The sequence below is a fragment of the Rhinatrema bivittatum genome, chromosome 3 (assembly GCF_901001135.1).
Source record: "Rhinatrema bivittatum chromosome 3, aRhiBiv1.1, whole genome shotgun sequence".
NCBI classification, from domain to species: domain Eukaryota; kingdom Metazoa; phylum Chordata; class Amphibia; order Gymnophiona; family Rhinatrematidae; genus Rhinatrema; species Rhinatrema bivittatum.
In genome coordinates, this window is record NC_042617.1 from 358,538,390 (window position 1) to 358,557,539 (window position 19,150).

General features: G+C 40.7%; 1 protein-coding gene across 1 annotated transcript in view; it reads left to right on the plus strand.

Annotated features, from left to right (window-relative positions):
- The window catches only part of GABRR1 (gamma-aminobutyric acid type A receptor rho1 subunit), a 43,603-nt gene extending 34,854 nt beyond the window's left edge, over window positions 1–8,749 (plus strand). The window contains exons 7-8 of the mRNA XM_029595423.1: window positions 2,316–2,512; window positions 8,191–8,749. Of these exons, the coding sequence (XP_029451283.1) occupies window positions 2,316–2,512; window positions 8,191–8,481 (488 nt within the window). The 3' untranslated portion in view covers window positions 8,482–8,749. The remainder of the gene's footprint in view (window positions 1–2,315; window positions 2,513–8,190) is intronic.
- The last annotated feature ends 10,401 nt before the right edge of the window (window positions 8,750–19,150 follow it).

Sequence of the window (19,150 nt, forward strand, 5' to 3'; positions counted from 1 at the left end):
GTAGATTCCAAGTTCTGGAGTTGTAGTGTGTCCATCTTTCCAGAGAGTGGTACAACCAGCCTTATCCCCAACAGGGATGATCTGGGAAGAGTTTGGCCAAGCTTTTGGAGAGGAAGGAGTCCAGGAGGGAGACACCCCAGTATTGCAGAGAGATAAAATGATGTGTTGAGACAAAACCTGAGCCTGAGGAGAAACAAGAGAGATGAGAGTTCCTCAGATATTGCTGGTTGAGTGTACAGGGAAGGTTTACGGAAACCTTCTTGCCCTGGGAAAATCCACAGAGCTGCTGACTAAGTGAATCAGTCAGAGGTTCATCTAAGAGAAGGAACTAAATGAGAGAAACAGGCCATAGACGATCTGCTACCCAAACGATAATTGAAAAGCCCAGGGAGGGCGGGTACCTGCCCCTAAGAGTTTACCTTTGCGGGAAGAATTATGACATCTGCGAAAAAAGATTGTTGAAGTATTTGTTGTGCTTTGTGAATATTCTTTTACTGTATCTTGAAGGTAGTAGATGCCTGGAATAACTTATCAGCAAAGCTAGTGAAGGCCAGTACTGTGAAATAATTCAAGAATGCTTGGGATAGATAATAAAATAAGTGGTTGTGAAGCTGCAGTGTTACTTCCTGCCCTTTACTACCTCAACAGCAGAAGCAAGGGGAGAGGTGATAAGAAGAAACAAGGGTCAGCTAAAAGAAGCATGACCTAGGACAGTGATGATGAACTCCACTCCTCGAGTGCCACAAACAGGCCAGGTTTTCAGGATATCTACAATGAATATGCATGAGAAAGATTTGCATGCACTAGCTTCATTGTATGTAAATCTATCTCATGCGTATTCATTGTGGATATCCTGACATCCTGAAAACCTGGTCTGTTTGTGGCACTTGAGGAGTGGAGTATGCCATCACTGACCTAGGATCACCACAAACCACAAGATAGCCAGGTTGGAAGCATCAGGCTACAAATACCCAGAAATCAACCAGACTGCTGCTTGCTGGCAGGTTGGTTGTGGCTGAATACCATCCAGCCAGATAATAAAAATAAAACAAAGTCAGATAAAAGCGCACCCTAGCCACACAGATATCATAGGGTAGCTGGATTGGTACCAACAAGTTAAAACTTTTCAGAAACCAAGAGGGTCAATATCAGCAGGTTGGTGGCGACCATGTGCCATTCAGGAAGGTCCATGGGACCTACATGGCCAGATTTGTGGGTAACAGCCTTGATAGTTGTAATAACTGTTTAAGATATGGTTGGAGGTACATGGTTGCTGTTGGGTTTTAGATTAAATTGCAGATTTATATACCATTCTACCCAGGATGATAGAGAACCAGAAGAAGACAACAAAAACTAACTTGAATAAGCAGCAATAACCTACAAGCAGGTCAAGAATCTACAGTTGGCAGTTGAGACATATCCTTAACAGTATAGACCATAATAACTTGACAGACCGAATGGGCCATTTAAGCTTTGTGTCTCTTCTACTGTGTTGCTAGGTCACTCATGTACATCATCATCTTTCATTTTGTACTGATGGCAAAAATTCAGAGATGTCTGCAGCAGTAGAAATTTTGGCCCATGGACAGTATTTTAAATGAGCATCAAGCTTGAATTGACTGATATGCTGTTTCTACTTGCATAAAACACTTTGCAGAATTAAAGTGTCTATCTGCATAAAGGCCTTATGAAACAGAGTAATCAGCATAATCCTCAAATTACAAACCTCTCTCCATACAGCTTTTAGATGGGTGGAAAGGTTGTCCAGTGGTCAGCGAGCTCTTTTCCAATATAAATGTTACACATAATGTTTTTTAAAGTGTATTATTTTATTTAAAAACAGAGAAGGATTTTCTTTAAGCGCATGATGATAAACCTAAATGAAAGGTTGTTTTTTCACATTTCATATATGGCCTTATCTGAAGCAATTAGAAATAAAATGTAATGGTTAGTGAAGTTCCTCCAAGAATCTCTGAGGAAATGGAATTTACTATAAATTAATTTCCATAAGGAAATGGTCATGCGCACTTGGGAGCAGGACAGATGGAGGCACAATGCAGATTCTTTGAGTTTTAATGAAAAATGCATGACAGTTGAGTTAATAGCAAAGTAATACTGGCTGCTCAGGAATTTATTCTGTAAGGCCAAGTCGTGAAGCAGTAAGTACATAGAAGGATAATTAATACTGCTACTAAGTTACTGGTTATGAATCCACTAATCAAAAATACAAAAATTTAGTCTGCTAAGGAAACCTATTAGTTTTAAGATGAGTTTCTTTAGTTGATGTCCCTGAACTGATACTGCTTTGTTTCCAGGCATCACCACGGTACTCACCATGTCCACGATCATCACTGGCGTCAATGCCTCCATGCCGCGGGTCTCTTACATCAAAGCTGTGGACGTTTACCTCTGGGTCAGTTTTGTGTTTGTCTTCCTCTCTGTGCTGGAATACGCAGCAGTGAACTACCTGACCACGGCCCAAGAGCGGAAAGAAAGGAAACTGTGCGAGAAGGTAAGTAGGAGGGATCCAGTGAGGACCTCACTCTGCATAGGGAGCTTTTGGATATGGAAGGGACTGTTTCCACAACTAGATTTCAGAACTCTTCCTGAGGTACGTGGCATATGGAAAATCTAGTGTGCTGTCTGTAAATAAATGTCTATTACAGAGCTTATTCTACTGTAATAATCTGCTATTCCATTACTGACACCGCTTAATACGGTAATACACATACTTCTTGGCTCCTAAGACTAACATAAAAGAAGACTCTGTAGTAGACTGAATTGGTATTTTAAATAATAATAATAATTGGTGTTTCAGCTGATTTTAATAGGTAAGAGCTCTTCAGCTTATAGAAGTGATGGCTGAGAGGGGATAGGATAGAGGTATAAAATCATGACTGGTGTAGAACAAATTATTGTGGAATAGTACTAGGTCTATTCTAAACTTAAAATCTAACCATGAAAAAACCTAGGAAGATGTAAGCTTCAAACAGAAACAAGAGGAGAAGAAAATGGCAGATGGCTCTGCAACCAAAAAAAAGTGGAAAAAAGTCCCAACCTCACAAAGCAAATGACATAAATACAACTGAGAGGGTAATGAAGTCAGAAGTTAAAATATCCCAAAGGTTGAAAGGAGGACAAAATCCTTAGTTACATAGTAAAAATCCAATTCTTTATTACATAAGAACATAAGATAAGCCATACTGGGTCAGACCAAAGGTCCATCAAGCCCAGTATCCTGTTTCCAACAATGGCCAATCCAAGTCAAGTACCTGGCAAGTACCCAAACATTAAATAAATCTCAAACTACTATTGCTTATTAATTAATAGCAGTTTATGGATTTTTTCCTCTAGGAACTTATCCAATCCTTTTTTAAACCCAGTTACACTAACTGCTGTAACCACATCCTCTGGCAATGAATTCCAGAGTTTAACTTTGCGCTGAGTGAAAAAGAATGTTCTTCTATTTGTTTTAAATGAGCTACTTGCGAACTTCATGGAATGCCCCCTGCTCCTTCTATTATCTGTGAGAGTAAATAACCAACTTACATTAACTTGTTCAAGTCTTTTCATGATTTTGTAGACCTCTATCATATTCCCCCTCAGTCGTCTCGTCTCCAAACTGAACAGCCCTAACTTCCTTAGCCTTTCCTCATACAGCAGCCATTCCATGCCACTTTTCATTTTGGTCGCCCTTCTCTGCACTTTCTCCAGTACAACTATATCTTTTTTGAGATGAGGTGACCAGAATTGCACACAGTATTCAAGATGGGGTCTCACCATGGAGCGATACAGAGGCATTATAACACCATTCATGTTATTTGCCATTCCCTTCTTAATAATTCCTAACATTCTGTTTGCTTTTTTGACAACCACAGCAGACAGAGCCGATGATTTCAATGTATTATCCACTATGATGCCTAGATCTCTTTCCTGGGTGGTAACTCCTAAGATAGACCCTAACATTGTGTAACTACAGCAAGAGTTACTTTTCCCTGTATGCATCACTTTGCACTTATCCATGTTAAATTTATTCTGCAATTTGGAAGCCCAATCTTCCAGTCTCGCAAGGTCCTCGTCGTACCCCTTTCCAGATCATTTATAAATATAAAAAAACACTGGTCCAAGTACAGATCCCTGAGGCACTCCACTGTTTACTTTTTTCCCCTGTGAAAACAGACCATTTAATCCTTCTCTCTGTTTCCTGTCTTTTAACCAGCTTGCAATCCACAAAAGGACATCGCCTCCTATCCCATTACTTTTTAGTTTTCTTAGAAGCCTCTCATATGGGACTTTGTTGAACGCTTTCTGTCAAACATGTTCAATTATAAACAGTGAGTTCAGCTTTGCCTTTTAAGAAGAATAAGTGCCCTGATACGTATATGTTTCACTAAGACGCTGCATCGGGAAGGACAGATCTGCAAAAATAAACATTAAAAAATTCATAACGATTATATAGCATTCACCCCAACTAATGGATCAAACAAAACCAACCCACCTGTGTCCCTGAAAACAATATAAGAACATAAGAAATTGCCATGCTGGGTCAGACCAAGGGTCCATCAAGTCCAGCATCCTGTTTCCAACAGAGGCCAAACCAGGCCACAAGAACCTGGCAATTATTCAAATACTAAGAAGATCCCGTGCTACTGATGGAAATAATAGCAGTAGCTATTCCCTGAGTAAACTTGATTAATAGCAGTTAATGGACTTCTCCTCCAAGAACTTATCCAAACCTTTTTTGAACCCAGCTATACTAACTGCATTAACCACATCCTCTGGCAACAAATTCCAGAGCTTTATTGTGCGTTGAGTGAAAAATAATTTTCTCTGATTAGTCTTAAATGTGCTACTTGCTAAATTCAAGGAGTGCCCCCTAGTCCTTCTATTATCCGAAAGAGTAAATAACCGATTCACATCTCGTTCAAGACCTCTCATGATCTTCAAGACCTCTATCATATCCCCCCTCAGCCGTCTCTTCTCAGAGCTGAACAGCCCTAACTTCTTCAGCCTTTCCTCATAGGGGAGCTGTTCCATCCCCTTTATCATTTTGGTTGCTTCTCTGTACCTTCTCCATCGCAACTATATCTTTTTTGAGATGCGGCGACCAGAATTGTACACAGAATTCAAGGTGCCGACTCACCATGGAGCAATATTGAGGCATTATGACATTTTCCGTTTTATTAACCATTCCCTTCCTAATAATTCCTAACATTCTGTTTGCTTTTTTGACTGCTGCAGCACACTGAACCAACGATTTTAAAGTATTATCCACTATGATACCTAGATCTTTTTCCTGGGTGGTAGCTCCTAATATGGAACCTAACATCGTGTAACTACAACAAGGGTTATTTTTCAAATATGCAACACCTTGCACTTGTCCACATCACAGATCTGACAGAAAACCATAAACTATTTTAAGTCGACAGTATTGAAATAGAGTTTTCAAAGTTGTTTATGAGATGCAAATCCATCCTCTAGGAACTAAAATAGCTTTAAAAGAGATGCCAAAATGTCACATGATGAAGACCCACCAATCTTGACAGGAATACAGAAAAAAAGGTCATGCGGACATTCATAAAAGTATAAATGCACATTCAAAGATTATAGCACAAACAAAAAAGCCCAGAAAATTTATATGAAATACAAGTACAAAGTAGAGTATAAAATGGAAACAAAATAATCTACAATTAACAGTTAATGAACAACAGTACTTTGAAAAGAAAGGGGACTAGCAAAAAAAAGCAGATAAAAAGAGTAAAGCACAAAATGAAAAGGGTTAATTTCTGCAATAGATGGTAAATGAAAACACAACTTTTAAAAGAAAGGGGACCATTCAACATCCTGATTAAGACTGCTAGGTTGTAAAGATTGCAAACAAAAAATCCATAACTGTTCATAATGAAATAACAGCTTATCATAGTTGCTACCCCTAGGACGGTGAGGTATCTTTTCAATAACAAAATAACGAATGTTGAAAACATCAAGTTTGGCTTCCTGCCAATGAGATACTGAATGGGCCTTGATGCGTAACCGCTGTAAACAATTACAGTGCTCATAAGCACAGATACAGATCTTGCAGCTAGTTTTCCTCATGTAAAAAGTGAACATGAGCAAAAGACCACATATACAATACCAGAGGTATCACAATCGGAGGAAAAGCCCAGTTGAAAAGTGCTTATGACTAATTGGATGACAAAATTCAGAGAGTGAACTTGGAAAAGGACAAGCCCAACGTATCACAAAGTTTATGGCCACCGAAGAGGCCTGAGGGGCTCAAAGAAGAAAATTCAGAAGAGACCAAAAGATCCCGAATGCAAACCGAGGCATGAATGGATAAAATGTGCCAATGACATCTAATGATGTCACATGTTAGGCCTACAAGTCCCAAAAAAGGTAATACATAAGTCTACATATCTGAAGTCACAGATGTAGGAGATAGAAACAATAAATCGTGATTAACAAAAAGAGCTCTTTTGAAAGCTAATTTAATGACCTGATAAGAGAAACTCCTTGATAAAAATGAGCTTGAACAATAAAATCCGAGTGGGTAGAACACAGATGGCACAGCCAGAGGAATAGTGGCTAGTGTAAGGCAGCAAGGTATTCTTATCAGTTGCTTTTCTAAATATTGAAACAATTAAGACAACTCTGCAAGACACCATGATGCAAGCAGTGTGAACACATCTCACAGGAGGTCCTTACAGTGGAAGGGAAGCTCAAAAACCTGCCTTAAACCATAGGGAAGAGAAGAAGAGAAAATCAGTTTAACCATCCTAAAATTAAATGAAGCTGTAAGAATTCACAAATTTATTTAGAAGTACTTGTAACATTGATAAGTGAACCAAATAACTGTAAAGACTAATTTCATTATTTCATCACATCTCAGTAAAAGTAATATTGGAAACCAAAGTGAGCCTCCAGTGTGCTTCTTATGGCAGAGATTTTACAATTAGTGCCTTTATCATTAATGCTGTGTACCAAGGCTTTGAACTGGGACTTAAGTGAATGAAGTGCTAAGGGCCTTGAAAATTTCCTTTCTCCCCACTCAGGGAATCCTGACCTCTCAGATCTTACAATACTATGGGGAGATATGGAGTAAAAACTGGGATTAAATATTGTAATGGCATATACAGACAACCTAAGGCCTAGCTGACTCTGTATTATCTAAACCCATTATAACTGTGTTGTTTTTTCACTGATCTGAAGCTCTCAAAAGCTAGTCACAGATGAATTAAGTTAGTCCAATAAAAAGGTGTCACCTGCAGTTTGATTGTTTGGTTTTTGTAGAAATAAGGTCAAAAATTTAAGAAAGTATTTTTTCAGTCCGTACATAATTAAGCTTTTAAATTTGTTACCCGAGGATGTGGTCAAGGCTACTAGTATAGCTGGGTTTTTAAAAAAGGTTTGGACAAGTTTCTGGAGAACACATTCATTGGGTACTTCCAAGTGACCTGGTGTAGGCCTGGCAAGATGTTGGATTCAATGGACCATTGTTCTGATCCAGCTCAGCTCCTCTTATGTTCTTATGATCTTGAAGAGCCACATAGTAACCAATCAAGAACTAGAGTTTGAAAGCAAAGTCTGGGAAAAAATGAAGTCAAACGTCCACCAGGTAGAGCAAATATTTTCTACCATGGACTGAAGTGTTAACTTTGAGATCCATTTTCGAGGAATTGTTGAGAGGCAAAGGTAATTGGTTAGTTTTAACTGTTATCTTTAGGAGTACTTTCAGTTGAACTTAACTGGCTAGATTTGTGGCAGAAAATTTTTCGAAAACTTGCCAGCTAAAATTTGACTGGTTAGATTTAAGCCTGCAATTTATGCACTTACTTTTAGGTATGTAATTTTAGCTGGTTAGTGCTGAAAATCCATACTAACTAGCTAACCTTTTTCCCCCCAGTCTAATCAAGCACCCATTTTTTGACCAGCTAAATTTATGCACCTTGTACATTTAGCCATAGGGAGTCATTTTTAACTAATGAGTTTAACTAGCTAAGTCCTGAAGTTAGCCAGATTTTTTTTAAATTGACCCATTTATATTTGTTTTATAAAACTCAAAATTTGTTTAATAAATTCTGCAAAACAAAGAGAACATGTTCACTGTATTTAGTCATGTGATCTTCCTTGAACCAAGCAGAAGCCCTGTTATAAATATAAGGTTTTTCTAATTTGCTTCTGCATTCACAGCTTCCTTGTACTTGTGGATTATCTCAGTCACAGCCTATGATGATGGATAGCACTTACAATGATGGGGAAGTGAACATCCTAGGACATTTTGTCCCTGAAGATGGAGAGAAAGAAGACCGAATCATGATGCAGCTGGCACTAAGTACTGAAAGGAATTCAAACAGGAGAAAAAGTCAGCGAGGTTACGTTACCATGCGCATAGACACCCATGCGATTGACAAGTATTCCCGAGTAATATTTCCAAGTGCATATATCTTATTTAATTTAATATACTGGTCCATTTTTTCATAATTAGCCATCATTGCATTCATGGACATCTTCTACTTGGTGTATTATGTTGCTGTGTGTGAAATGATCATGTCTTACTCTGGGCTCAGGAAAGGGAAACTGGGGTTGCTTCAATGATGAGCGCCCATTTATTTTTGTACATAAGACTCCTCTGCATTTTGAAATGTCTCAGTTCCAGTTCATCAGATGAATGGCAATTTCCCCTTTTCTGTACAGTCTGCGCTCTGTACTCTTTCATAGCTCTAAGACTCCCTGATCTATTTTAATAAAAGTGACCAGTCTTCATCAGCTATTCACGTTACCCTTGTACTGTACATCCCTCTTTCCCTGGTATGTCCCCACAGCCTTTGCTTTTGGACAGACATGATGCTAGTTAGCAGAACTTTCCAGAAGCTGTTTTGCAGGCAGCTACAGTAGCCTGTTATACCCATGGGAAAATCAAATGACGATATACTGTATGCATAAACTGCTGCTCGGCAGAGAGCCCCAGTTAGACAATAGTAAGTACCAAATATATAATAAGATCACAGAAAGTAATTCAGTTTGAGATTTATCTGACCAAAGGTTTAGGTCTCCATCTTCACTTTATACAGGCAGTTTATTAAGATTACCTGAAGGTGCAGAACTTGGTCCTTATTAGCATCTCACTAACTCCTTTTGGTCCCTGCGAGAGGCTGCATGCTATGAGTAACGTGTTCAGTATTCCTGTAACAGTCAAAGAATGCATTAAGGAGAGGCTGTGTCCATCTGTCCACCTGTCCTGGTGTAGAGTACAACAATGCACATGCTATTATTCTGCTCTTAAAGAATTATGCCATTGAACAGGTCATTAGTGAGATCTTACCTGGAGTATTGTGTCCAATTCTGGGGGCCTTACCTCCTGAAGGATATAGATAGAATTGAAGTGGTACAGAGGTGGCCTACAAACATAGGGGTAGATTTCATAAACTTGTGCACACGTGTACTTTTGTTCACGCACCATGCCTATGTTGCATAGGCTTCCGGCGCGAGCAGGGTGTGTTTGGGCCAGGTTTTCAGGGGGTACGCGTGTATCTTACACGCGTACCCCTTTGAAAATCTGGCCCATAGTGTGTGGGTCAGCATTAGAAATCCAATGAAAAGGAATGGCCTTGCAAGGCATGCAGCTCTATCTGATGCATATGCATTATGGATATCCTGAAAACCAGGCCTGTTAATGGCTCTTGCAGATCGATGTTGACCACCACTGCCTTATGAGATGAGACTTAGAAATCTAAACATGTATACCCTAGAGAAGAGGCGAAACTGGGTGGATATGATAAATATTGATATACCGGAAAAGTTAATAATAATGCACAAGAAGCAAACCTGTTTCAAAGGAAAGGATGTTTTAGAATAAAGGATCCTAATATGAGGTTCTGAAGTAACAGGCTGAGGAGAAACATAAAGAAATACTTTTTCAAGGAAAGGGTGGTGGAAAAGAGCAATGCCATCTTGGGAGGGGTAGTGGTAGCTAAAACAGTAATGGAGTTTAAGAGGGAATGGGATAAGTACAGAAGATTCTTAATTGCTAAGAGCAGACACATATTTAATCATTCATAGCCCTGATTCAACAATGGGTGCTGGGCTTCCAGAATGTTTGGCAAAGAGATTAATATGAAATATTAGAAGTCCTGGTGTGGCGGATAGCCGGGATGCATCCTTAGCAGTATGGACAGGATAACTGGGCAAACTGGATGGACCTGATGGTCTTTATCTGGCATCCTTTATTATATTAGTATGTAAGAATACATTTGGAAATTCTGTTTCTTCTAAAAAAGAGTTTGTTTCCAAACTCATTATTATATTATTACATGCTACTGATAGTATATTCAAAGCCATACAAGATAAATAGAGATACATAAATACAGGCATATAATGCATAATGAAAACGGGAAGCAACAAACAACTATTGCAAAAGTGGACCCTTGGACCAAGGTGGAGTTGGCGCAGATCCCCACCATCGGCAGGCAGAACTGGCTGGAGCAGAGACCCAACTGGAGCTTCACCAATACCAGCCCTCTTTCCCCTTAGGTTGAGCCCTCAGGTGCTGGGGCCGTCTGGAATTAGGTGCAGGCCTCTATGGAGGTGAAGATCTGTTACGTAGATGTTGTTGCAAGCCAGCATGGTGAAAAAGTGGAGTCGGTACAAGCAGTGGTCGGGATAGGCAGTGGTCAACAGAGATAGATATAGGCTGTGGTCAATGGCGGGCAGAGTTCTCTCAGTGTCATGGTTCAGACAGAGGTCAGGGGCAAGCAGAAGTCAAGAAGCATTGAGGTCTAATCCAAGGTCAACCAGAAGTCCAATCCAAGACAAAGCCAGAAATCTAATCCGAAGTCAAAGCCAGAAGTCAAATACGATGAGATGAAGAACAAAGAATAGAAGGGAGGATATGGAATCACAGGAGCAAGACAAGACGCTGAAGAAAAATGAAGGGAAGACTAACCATGAAGACAAGAACTCAGAAGACAAACCAGACTGCCAAGGAACCAGGAACAGGACACACAACATGATCAGGAACCAAGAATCAGGAATGCAGAGGCAGAGCACTTACCCAATGGAGTCAACCTTTTGCCGAGGCATTGGAGGGGTGTCCAGGCAGGCTCTTTAAGTAAGAGGCCCCATGATGTCATCAGAAAGTGCCGCAGTGGATTTCCCTCTGTGGGCCCCTTAAATCCCGGCAGGTGTGCACGCGCCTAGGGAGGATCTGAAACAGGATCCATGGCAGCATTGGTGTCAGCCCAGCTGCATCGCAGCCGGAAGGATCTGTTGCACTATGAGGAGGCTGTCAGAGCATACTCGGGCTGGAGGTAAGTGTGGCATGCCGCGGGATGGACCCTTAGTCTGCCGAGCACAACACAACTTACAGATTTTTGTGAAGCAAGGACAGAGGTGGCAGAAGGAAATCAATGGAATGTGTCCCCCCCACCCCCACACACACACACAATTACAAATATAGAAAACAAGTGGAGAAAAGAACAAAATTGGTCTACTCTTAAGCATAATAGAAGAAAAGGTGCCCAGGAATAGCAGCAAGTCAAGGAAGAAGAACTGGAAAGGGATGTGCACAAATGGTTGTAGTCTCAGCTACAAAGTTCCAGGCCCTAATGATGGAGGCAGACTTGGATATTTTTGATATTTCAGAGGCATGGTTCAGTAAGCCTCATGAATGGAATACGGCCATTCCTGCTGAAGAAGAATGAAGAAGACCTAAAAGGAGGGAGGAGTAGCTCTTTATGTCAAAAACAATATCCTAGTAACTGAAATGCAGGGGGTGTGGGAAAAGGAGGAAGTGCTGTGGGTTGTCAAACAAAAGATGGTGGCACTCCCATTTATACTGGTGTGGTCAACTGGCCTCCAAATCAGACTGAAGAACTGGTCAGAGATCTGGCCAAATACATCAAAGAATGGAAAAGGAAGAGGGAAGGGTTACTCTTAGAGATTTTAATCTGCCACATTAAACAGCCCAGAAAGCAGATTGAAATTTAAAACTAAACTCAACATACTTTTTGCATTTCAGTATATTTTGTCATATATGCAGTCTTCAATATTTCTACGTTTTTAATCAGTGTAAATACACAGTGCAGTAATAATAGCTTTCCTCCTTTTCAAAGCACCCTAACATAAAGACTTGTTCTTTTTTGTGAAAGAGGGTCAAAAGTACTTTCCTGAGTTCTCCTTTGTGACTGGACATGAACTCAGCACATTAGTAAAAGATATCTAGAAGAGACCAATCTGCTTTGTGACAGTCCAGTCTTATATTTCTGCCCAGCATAGACATTTCTACTGTTCAAAATAGCTACAGTAAATGATTCATTGTCTCCTTTCCACCACTGTTTACTTATTCTGCAAAGCTTAGTTTAAGATATATTTATTTTAAAATATTTATATTCTGCCTATATTGATATTTTTGTGCTAAGTGAGTATATATAAAATATATATTTGTAACCCTTCCTTCGTGGGGTGCACTGAAATGATGGGGTTATACAGTTCCCAGGGCAACTCCTCAATATCCTGGACCTCTTTGTTTCATCATTGTCCATGCCAGTTTCTAGGATTGCTGGGTTTATCCAGCTGGAGAGGAGGGAGGTTCAACCTCCTGGGCTCCTAGTGCAAGAAAATAGTGGGTAACTTGGTCTTAGTTATGGAGCCAACTCTTGCTCTCTCTCATTCACTGGTTGGTAAATATTCACAATCAAAGAGTCTTCTTGGAGGAAAGACACATGAATAAAACATGGAGTTGGAGAACGGTGCTCAACTGAAAATTTACTTTAACTTGAAAATCAGGATCCAAGCTAGGATCGCAAAAATCCCGAAGAGCAAAATCAAAGTCATAATAGCAAAAGCAGTGGTTTCTTTATCCATAGTACATCTTCTATTCAGTCTTCTTTCTCTAACCAAACCAGTTTCCAGTATCCTTTTCCCGTGGAGGGTAGGAAAAGTCTCTTCAACAATCAGCAAAAGGCAAGGGGTAGGTTGGAAAAATCCCCTGGTTCCAAAATTTACATGGACTTCAAACTCCTTAAAACCAGCAGTCTTTATCCACTGTTTAGTGTTGTGGGATAAAACTGCTAATTTCCAACTCGCATAGTAAGGGGGTACTAGCAACACTGTTGGAACTGTTCACAAAAACCTCTGGATCAATATTTTCCCTTCCAAAGTCTCTGCTTTGCTGTTTGCCGATCACATGCAAAAACTCCGGAGCATATCCAGTACTTATAGAGAGGGGGGTAACTACCCCTCCTGGTAGAGCACTGGGCAAAAATATCTCAAACAACTCTTCCACAACTTCTTCCAAGAACTCCCCACTCATAAACACCTCCTGATCAATCAACCAAAGGGCAGAAAGAAAAAATCCTCTGCACATGCTCAGGGGGCAATTTATATCCGTTACACCCCATCCCAAAAAGGGAAAGGCCAAAGGCAGGGAGAGGACTCCAAAAATGCAAAACCCCTTAGAAGCTGAAAAACAGGGACAAAATTAGTGGCAGAAGCAATTGATAAAGTAGCATTTACCTACCAAAAACAGGAAACATTTGTGTAAGTAAAAGCAGAAGTATTTGTCTGTATTAGATGATTTTTAGCCTTTAAGCTTTAATATAAAGGGTATATGAAAATAAAATGTGTATATATATAAAACCAAGCACTAGATGTACCTTCTAAGTGGACCTGGACCACCAGAGGTCCCTTGCACACACAAACACTTATTTTATAAAAGTATGCACATTAAGGTGAATCTTAAAAGGCTAGCAAGTGCCAAAAAAGGGAGATACTTGAATATGTCAGGCCGGCGCACACCAAGCAAATTTTAAAATGCACCCAGATATGCGCATATCTCCCACTGCGCGCACAAGTAAAACGTTCCAAATAAGGGATGAGGCATGGGCGTTCCTGGATTTCAACTTCAAATTTGCGTGTGAATACTTATGCACACAGGCGTACGCTGAGGTCCCCTGCCACGTAATTTTACTTCTGCTATGGAGGACATTTAAGTAATAAAATAAAGATAGAGAGATAAATAGGCGGGGTTTTAAGGGTCAGGGATAAGAGGGGAGATGGGAGGCTATTAAATTAGGGCTGTTTGGAAGTCCTTTCCCTTACCTGGGCAAACTGGGAAAACTGGTAATGGCGTCAGTGCGTGTGTCTATTAAAATCCCCTCACTTACGTGGTAGAAGCGGCATTTGCGCCCACTTAAAATTGCGTGCAGTCAGGCTATTTTATAACATGTGCACATATACACACATATGTTATAAAATGGCCGCAGTCCTAGGCGCAGGCCGACAAATGTGCACCTGTTTAAAAGTTACCATTTTTAATTTCATTTATTTATTTATTTATTTACCAACCATTTAGTTACCATCATAGATTTTCCACATTAAATAATTGTAATATGTGCATCTAAAAACCCTCAGTTTATGTGTGGAGGGAGGTATTTTATAAAGTTGGCTGATGTAGCCTAGTGGTTAGAGCAGTGGGCTAGAAGCCAAGGTTGAAATCCCACCACTGCTCCTTGTGACTTTGGGCAAGTCATTTTAACCTCCAGTGCCTCAGGTTCAAACTTAGAGAGTAATTTACTAAGTTAGATAAGCATTTATCATGTGATATTTTTCAAAAAAAATACTGAATGTATGTTAATGAGCTGTTTTGCAAATGCATGCAAAAAAGCTCACTAATACCTAATTTTATGTAAATAAAATAATGCGGCTTGCCTCAAAAAAAGCCCAAGCTGTGTTATTTTCCAAAATGTTAGCTACAACTCCGGAGTTGTAGGTAAGTTTCCCCAGGAGCTTCAGGATGGTAACAGGATGAGGCTGGTGCATAAAGGGCCATACCGGCCCAAAATAGACATCCCCCCCTAAGTGTGCAAGATCCCCAGGATTCTTGAGAAACCCTTGCCACCTCTAGAGGCGTCCAGAAGTGGAACAAATGAAAAAAATAAATGTAAAAGTCAGCAGTAATGCCTCGCCCCCCCAGCCAATCCACCCTTTTTCTATAAAAGTCAACCTCCTGATCCAAACCATCCCCAAAGTAGCAGGCTGACACCCCTCTGAGCCCTCTACCCAGCCTACCCCCCCCCCCCCCCTCCAGCCATACCTGGTAATCTAGTGGGGCTCTGGTGGTTTAGTGGGGTCTAGAGAATCCCCTAGGCCAGCTGATTGCTAAATCCAAAATAGTGCCGCTCTGCATTTGCCCCATCATGTGACAGAGACAAAGTTTGAGCGGCACCATTTTGAAAATGGCAGTAGCTAGCCCAGATCCTAGAGAGTGCTCCGGGCCTCACTAGATTATCAGGTATGGCTTGGGGGTGGGGGGGGGGCCAACTACAGTGGGTAGAGAGCTTGGCGGTTGACATTTTTTGAAAACGGGGGGTTGTGGTTCATTGAAATAAGAATGCTTAAAGCTACTAGCTGTAAAGAAAAGTTTTTTATTAAATGCTATGAAATAATATAAATCGTAAACATTAAATAAAAAGGTACCTTATGGAGAGGCAGATTTCCATGCAAGGCTTCAAAACTCCCTCTCAAATGATTTTTTCTGATAAAGCATTATATTGAATTTACAGCTGTATATTTCCAACCCCTAAACTAGGTTATATAATAGTCACAATTTCTATGATTGGTTTTCTATTATAAATAAATAATCTGAATGGTTGTATGGTAATTTGCTCTCATTCTCCAAGTTAATTCATCCTCATCTCATATGTAAATGTTTTCTTGGAATTTGCAGCATTAGCAGCCTTGTGTCAGTTATAAGAATATTTTCTATAATCTTAGATGAAATGTCAACTAACCTCATATCAGTTCAAAATATTCTACAACCTTGTAGCTCAGCATCTTTATCTAGCTTATAATATCTGACTGTCTAGATAAACATGTTACAATGTTATACTTGTTAGAAATTATAAAGCCTGCTTATGAAAAATCAAAAACTTAGGAGAACACGAATAATGACTTCTTGTTTGACATGCCAAAAAGTGTTTCACTGAGACTAAGGGCCTATGAGCACCCACATCAGTTTCAGTAGGAGGATGGGGTATTGCTGCACAATTTTTCATTTATTTTTTTCATTTGTTCCAGTTCTGCCCCACCTCTAGACAGTGGGGTAGGTAGGGGTCTCTCAAGATCTCTGGGGAGAATGTTGGGAATTATTAGAAAGGGAATGGTGAATAAAACGGAAAATGTCATAATGCCTCTGTATCGCTCCATGGTGAGACCGCACCTTGAATAGTATGTACAATTCTGGTTGCCGCATCTCAAAAAAGATAGAATTGCGATGGAGAAGGTACAGAGAAGGGCAACCAAAATGATAAGGGGAATGGAACAGCTCCCCTATGAGGAAAGACTAAAGAGGTTAGGACTTTTCAGCTTGGAAAAGAGACGGCTGAGGAGGGATATGATAGAGATGTTTAAAATTATGAGAGGTCTAGAACGGGTAGATGTGAATCGGTTATTTACTCTTTCGGATAGTAGAAAGACTAGGGGGCACTCCATGAAGTTAGCATGGGGCACATTTAAAACTAATCGGAGAAAGTTCTTTTTTACTTAACGCACAATTAAACTCTGGAATTTGTTGCCAGAGGATGTGGTTAGTGCAGTTAGTATAGCGGTGTTTAAAAAAGGATTGGATAAGTTCTTGGAGAAGTCCATTACCTGCTATTAAGTTCACTTAGAGAATAGCCACTGCCATTAGCAATGGTAACATGGAATAGACTTAGTTTTTGGGTACTTGCCAGGTTCTTATGGCCTGGATTGGCCACTGTTGGAAACAGGATGCTGGGCTTGATGGACCCTTGGTCTGACCCAGTATGGCATTTTATGTTCTTATAAATCCATAACCAACACTTGACTGCCTACATTAAGTCACGCCCTATTCTGAAGGCTTAATAAACAGTCATCCGTGGCATGACGAGGAGCCTGGGACTCCCATCAACAGCATGGCTAATTCAGCCCTGCTATCGACGGTAAAAGCAAGTTTTCTTACCGTAAACAGTGTTTCCGTAGATAGCAGGATGAATTAGCCATGCAGTCCCTCCCTCCTCCCTGGACAGTCAAGATTACAAAAACATCTATGCTTAATTACTGACTGAGGAGAATGTGTCTTCCTGCGCGGGAACACATGCACAGCCGCAGAGCAAAGCTGTGCACTAAGCTTTGGTAAAGCTCCGCCTCCTGGGCCTTGATAGACAGTCCCATCAACAGCATGGTTAATTCATCCTGCTATCTATGGAAACACCATTTACGGTAAGCAAACTTGCTTTACATGCATAAAATCAAATGTATACAAATTCTTTATGGTGTACAATTGTATTCATGTGCATAAACTAACAAAGCAAGACAAATGCACCTCCCTAATGTAAATGGATAGTTTATAACAAAAATAAAGATCTGAAAAACATTTTTTCTTACTTAGTTCTGTTATTTTATATAAACTGTCCTGCAATTACAAAAATAGTTTGTATGATAGGTCTATCAATAAGACCCACTAATGGGGCCATGCAACCCAACCAGTTTTCTCACACACCACCCCTGGCCCTGCAGCTCGCTTTGTTTGTCTGAGGTGCAGCTCTGCACTTACCATGATTTTCATCAGTTTTCTCACAGCTTCTTCTCATTCTTTGCAATTTTGAACCATTTTTTTTTCTGTGCTGCAATTTTCCTCATTGGGTTTGCAGCACTTTCTTAAATTGTATTCACTTTTTCTAGTCTATGGCAACTACTCTTAAGACTGCCATGTTTCTAGCCATGCAACCCTCTACTACTGCAGCCTCATTAACAAGTTATTGGGTTTGTTGTTGGGGGGGGGGGGTTGGGGGGGGGGAGGGGGCAGGTGTGGAGTTGTTTCTAAACTTTATGCTCAAAGTTTTCTTTTCAAAAGTTCTAGAAGCATTTTCCTGATCAATGCATGCAACCCAGGTCAAATGACTCATAAATGCTCATAGTCTATCACCAGAGAATGTCTAAATCTTAAGTATATTTTATTCTTAAGGTTTGTTAAATAAACTTAAAAGATACAATGGGTCAAATTTACTGAGTCAAGGAAAACACAAATTCAGATTGGCTAGCAACACCAAGTTCTGACTGACCAAAAAACCAATGTAGAATAACTTTAGAGCAGATTGTAGTTAATATCTCTCATTATGTGCTGAACTGTACAAAGCCTTCATGACTGGTCATCAATCTGGTTTTTTTTTTTTTTTTTTTAGAATCACTCTATTAAATAGCAAACCTTTTTATAACACTTGTGAAACTCCTTTGGCGATATCAAATCTTTGATTAAATGATTTTTTTTCTCAACAAGAGTAGCACAGACAAAATGTAAACATGTGGGTGATGGGAAAAACAAGCAAAAGAGTATAGATTCTGTTCTAGCCCCAGGGAAAAGTATTTTAAAAGGCAAATGCCATTAAACAGACATGAAGAATCAGCACTAACCTACTGGAAACATGTTACTTGGGAAAGTTTTGGAAGGGAAGTGAACAAGAGATCAATTGGGGTCTGTGGTACTGTTACGATTTGTGGACCCTTGAGCCGGTCGGGACAAGAGGTGGAAGCTGCGGAGGACCTCAGCTACAGGTCCCAACCGGGAGGCGGCTCGATGGACCGGAGTAGGTTTGAACGCAGGAACAGGATGGAGTCCTATGCGACTAAGGACTCGAGGATGATACGGAGGTTGGACGACGTTGGGCCCTGGAGTAGGGATCTCTTCACCCTGGAGACCGGCGCTCCCCCGAGAGGAGCTCGTAGGAGCCCGGCTGCTGGGACTTTTGGAGATTCGCCCTGGAAGCCGGAGCCCCCCCAGGAGGAGCCTGTAGGGACCCAGCCGCTGGGACTTAGAAGAATCTTCGGGCCCGTGGAGCGGTGAAGATCCGAGACGGAGTCCAGGAAGGCAGTAGTTCAGAATCGAAGATGGAGCCGGGGCAAGCCAGAGGTCAGAAGTCGTACTGAAGTCGAAGGACAATTCCAGGAGCGGAGTCAGGGACGGAGCCGGGTCAAGCCAGAGGTCAGATGTCGTACCAAAGCCAAAGGACAGATCCAGAAGCGGAGTCGGGGACGGAGCCGGGTCAAGCCAGAGGTCAGAAGACGTACCGAAGCCAAAGGACAGATCCAGAAGCGGAGTCGGGGACGGAGCCGGGTCAAGACGGAGAATGGTCAG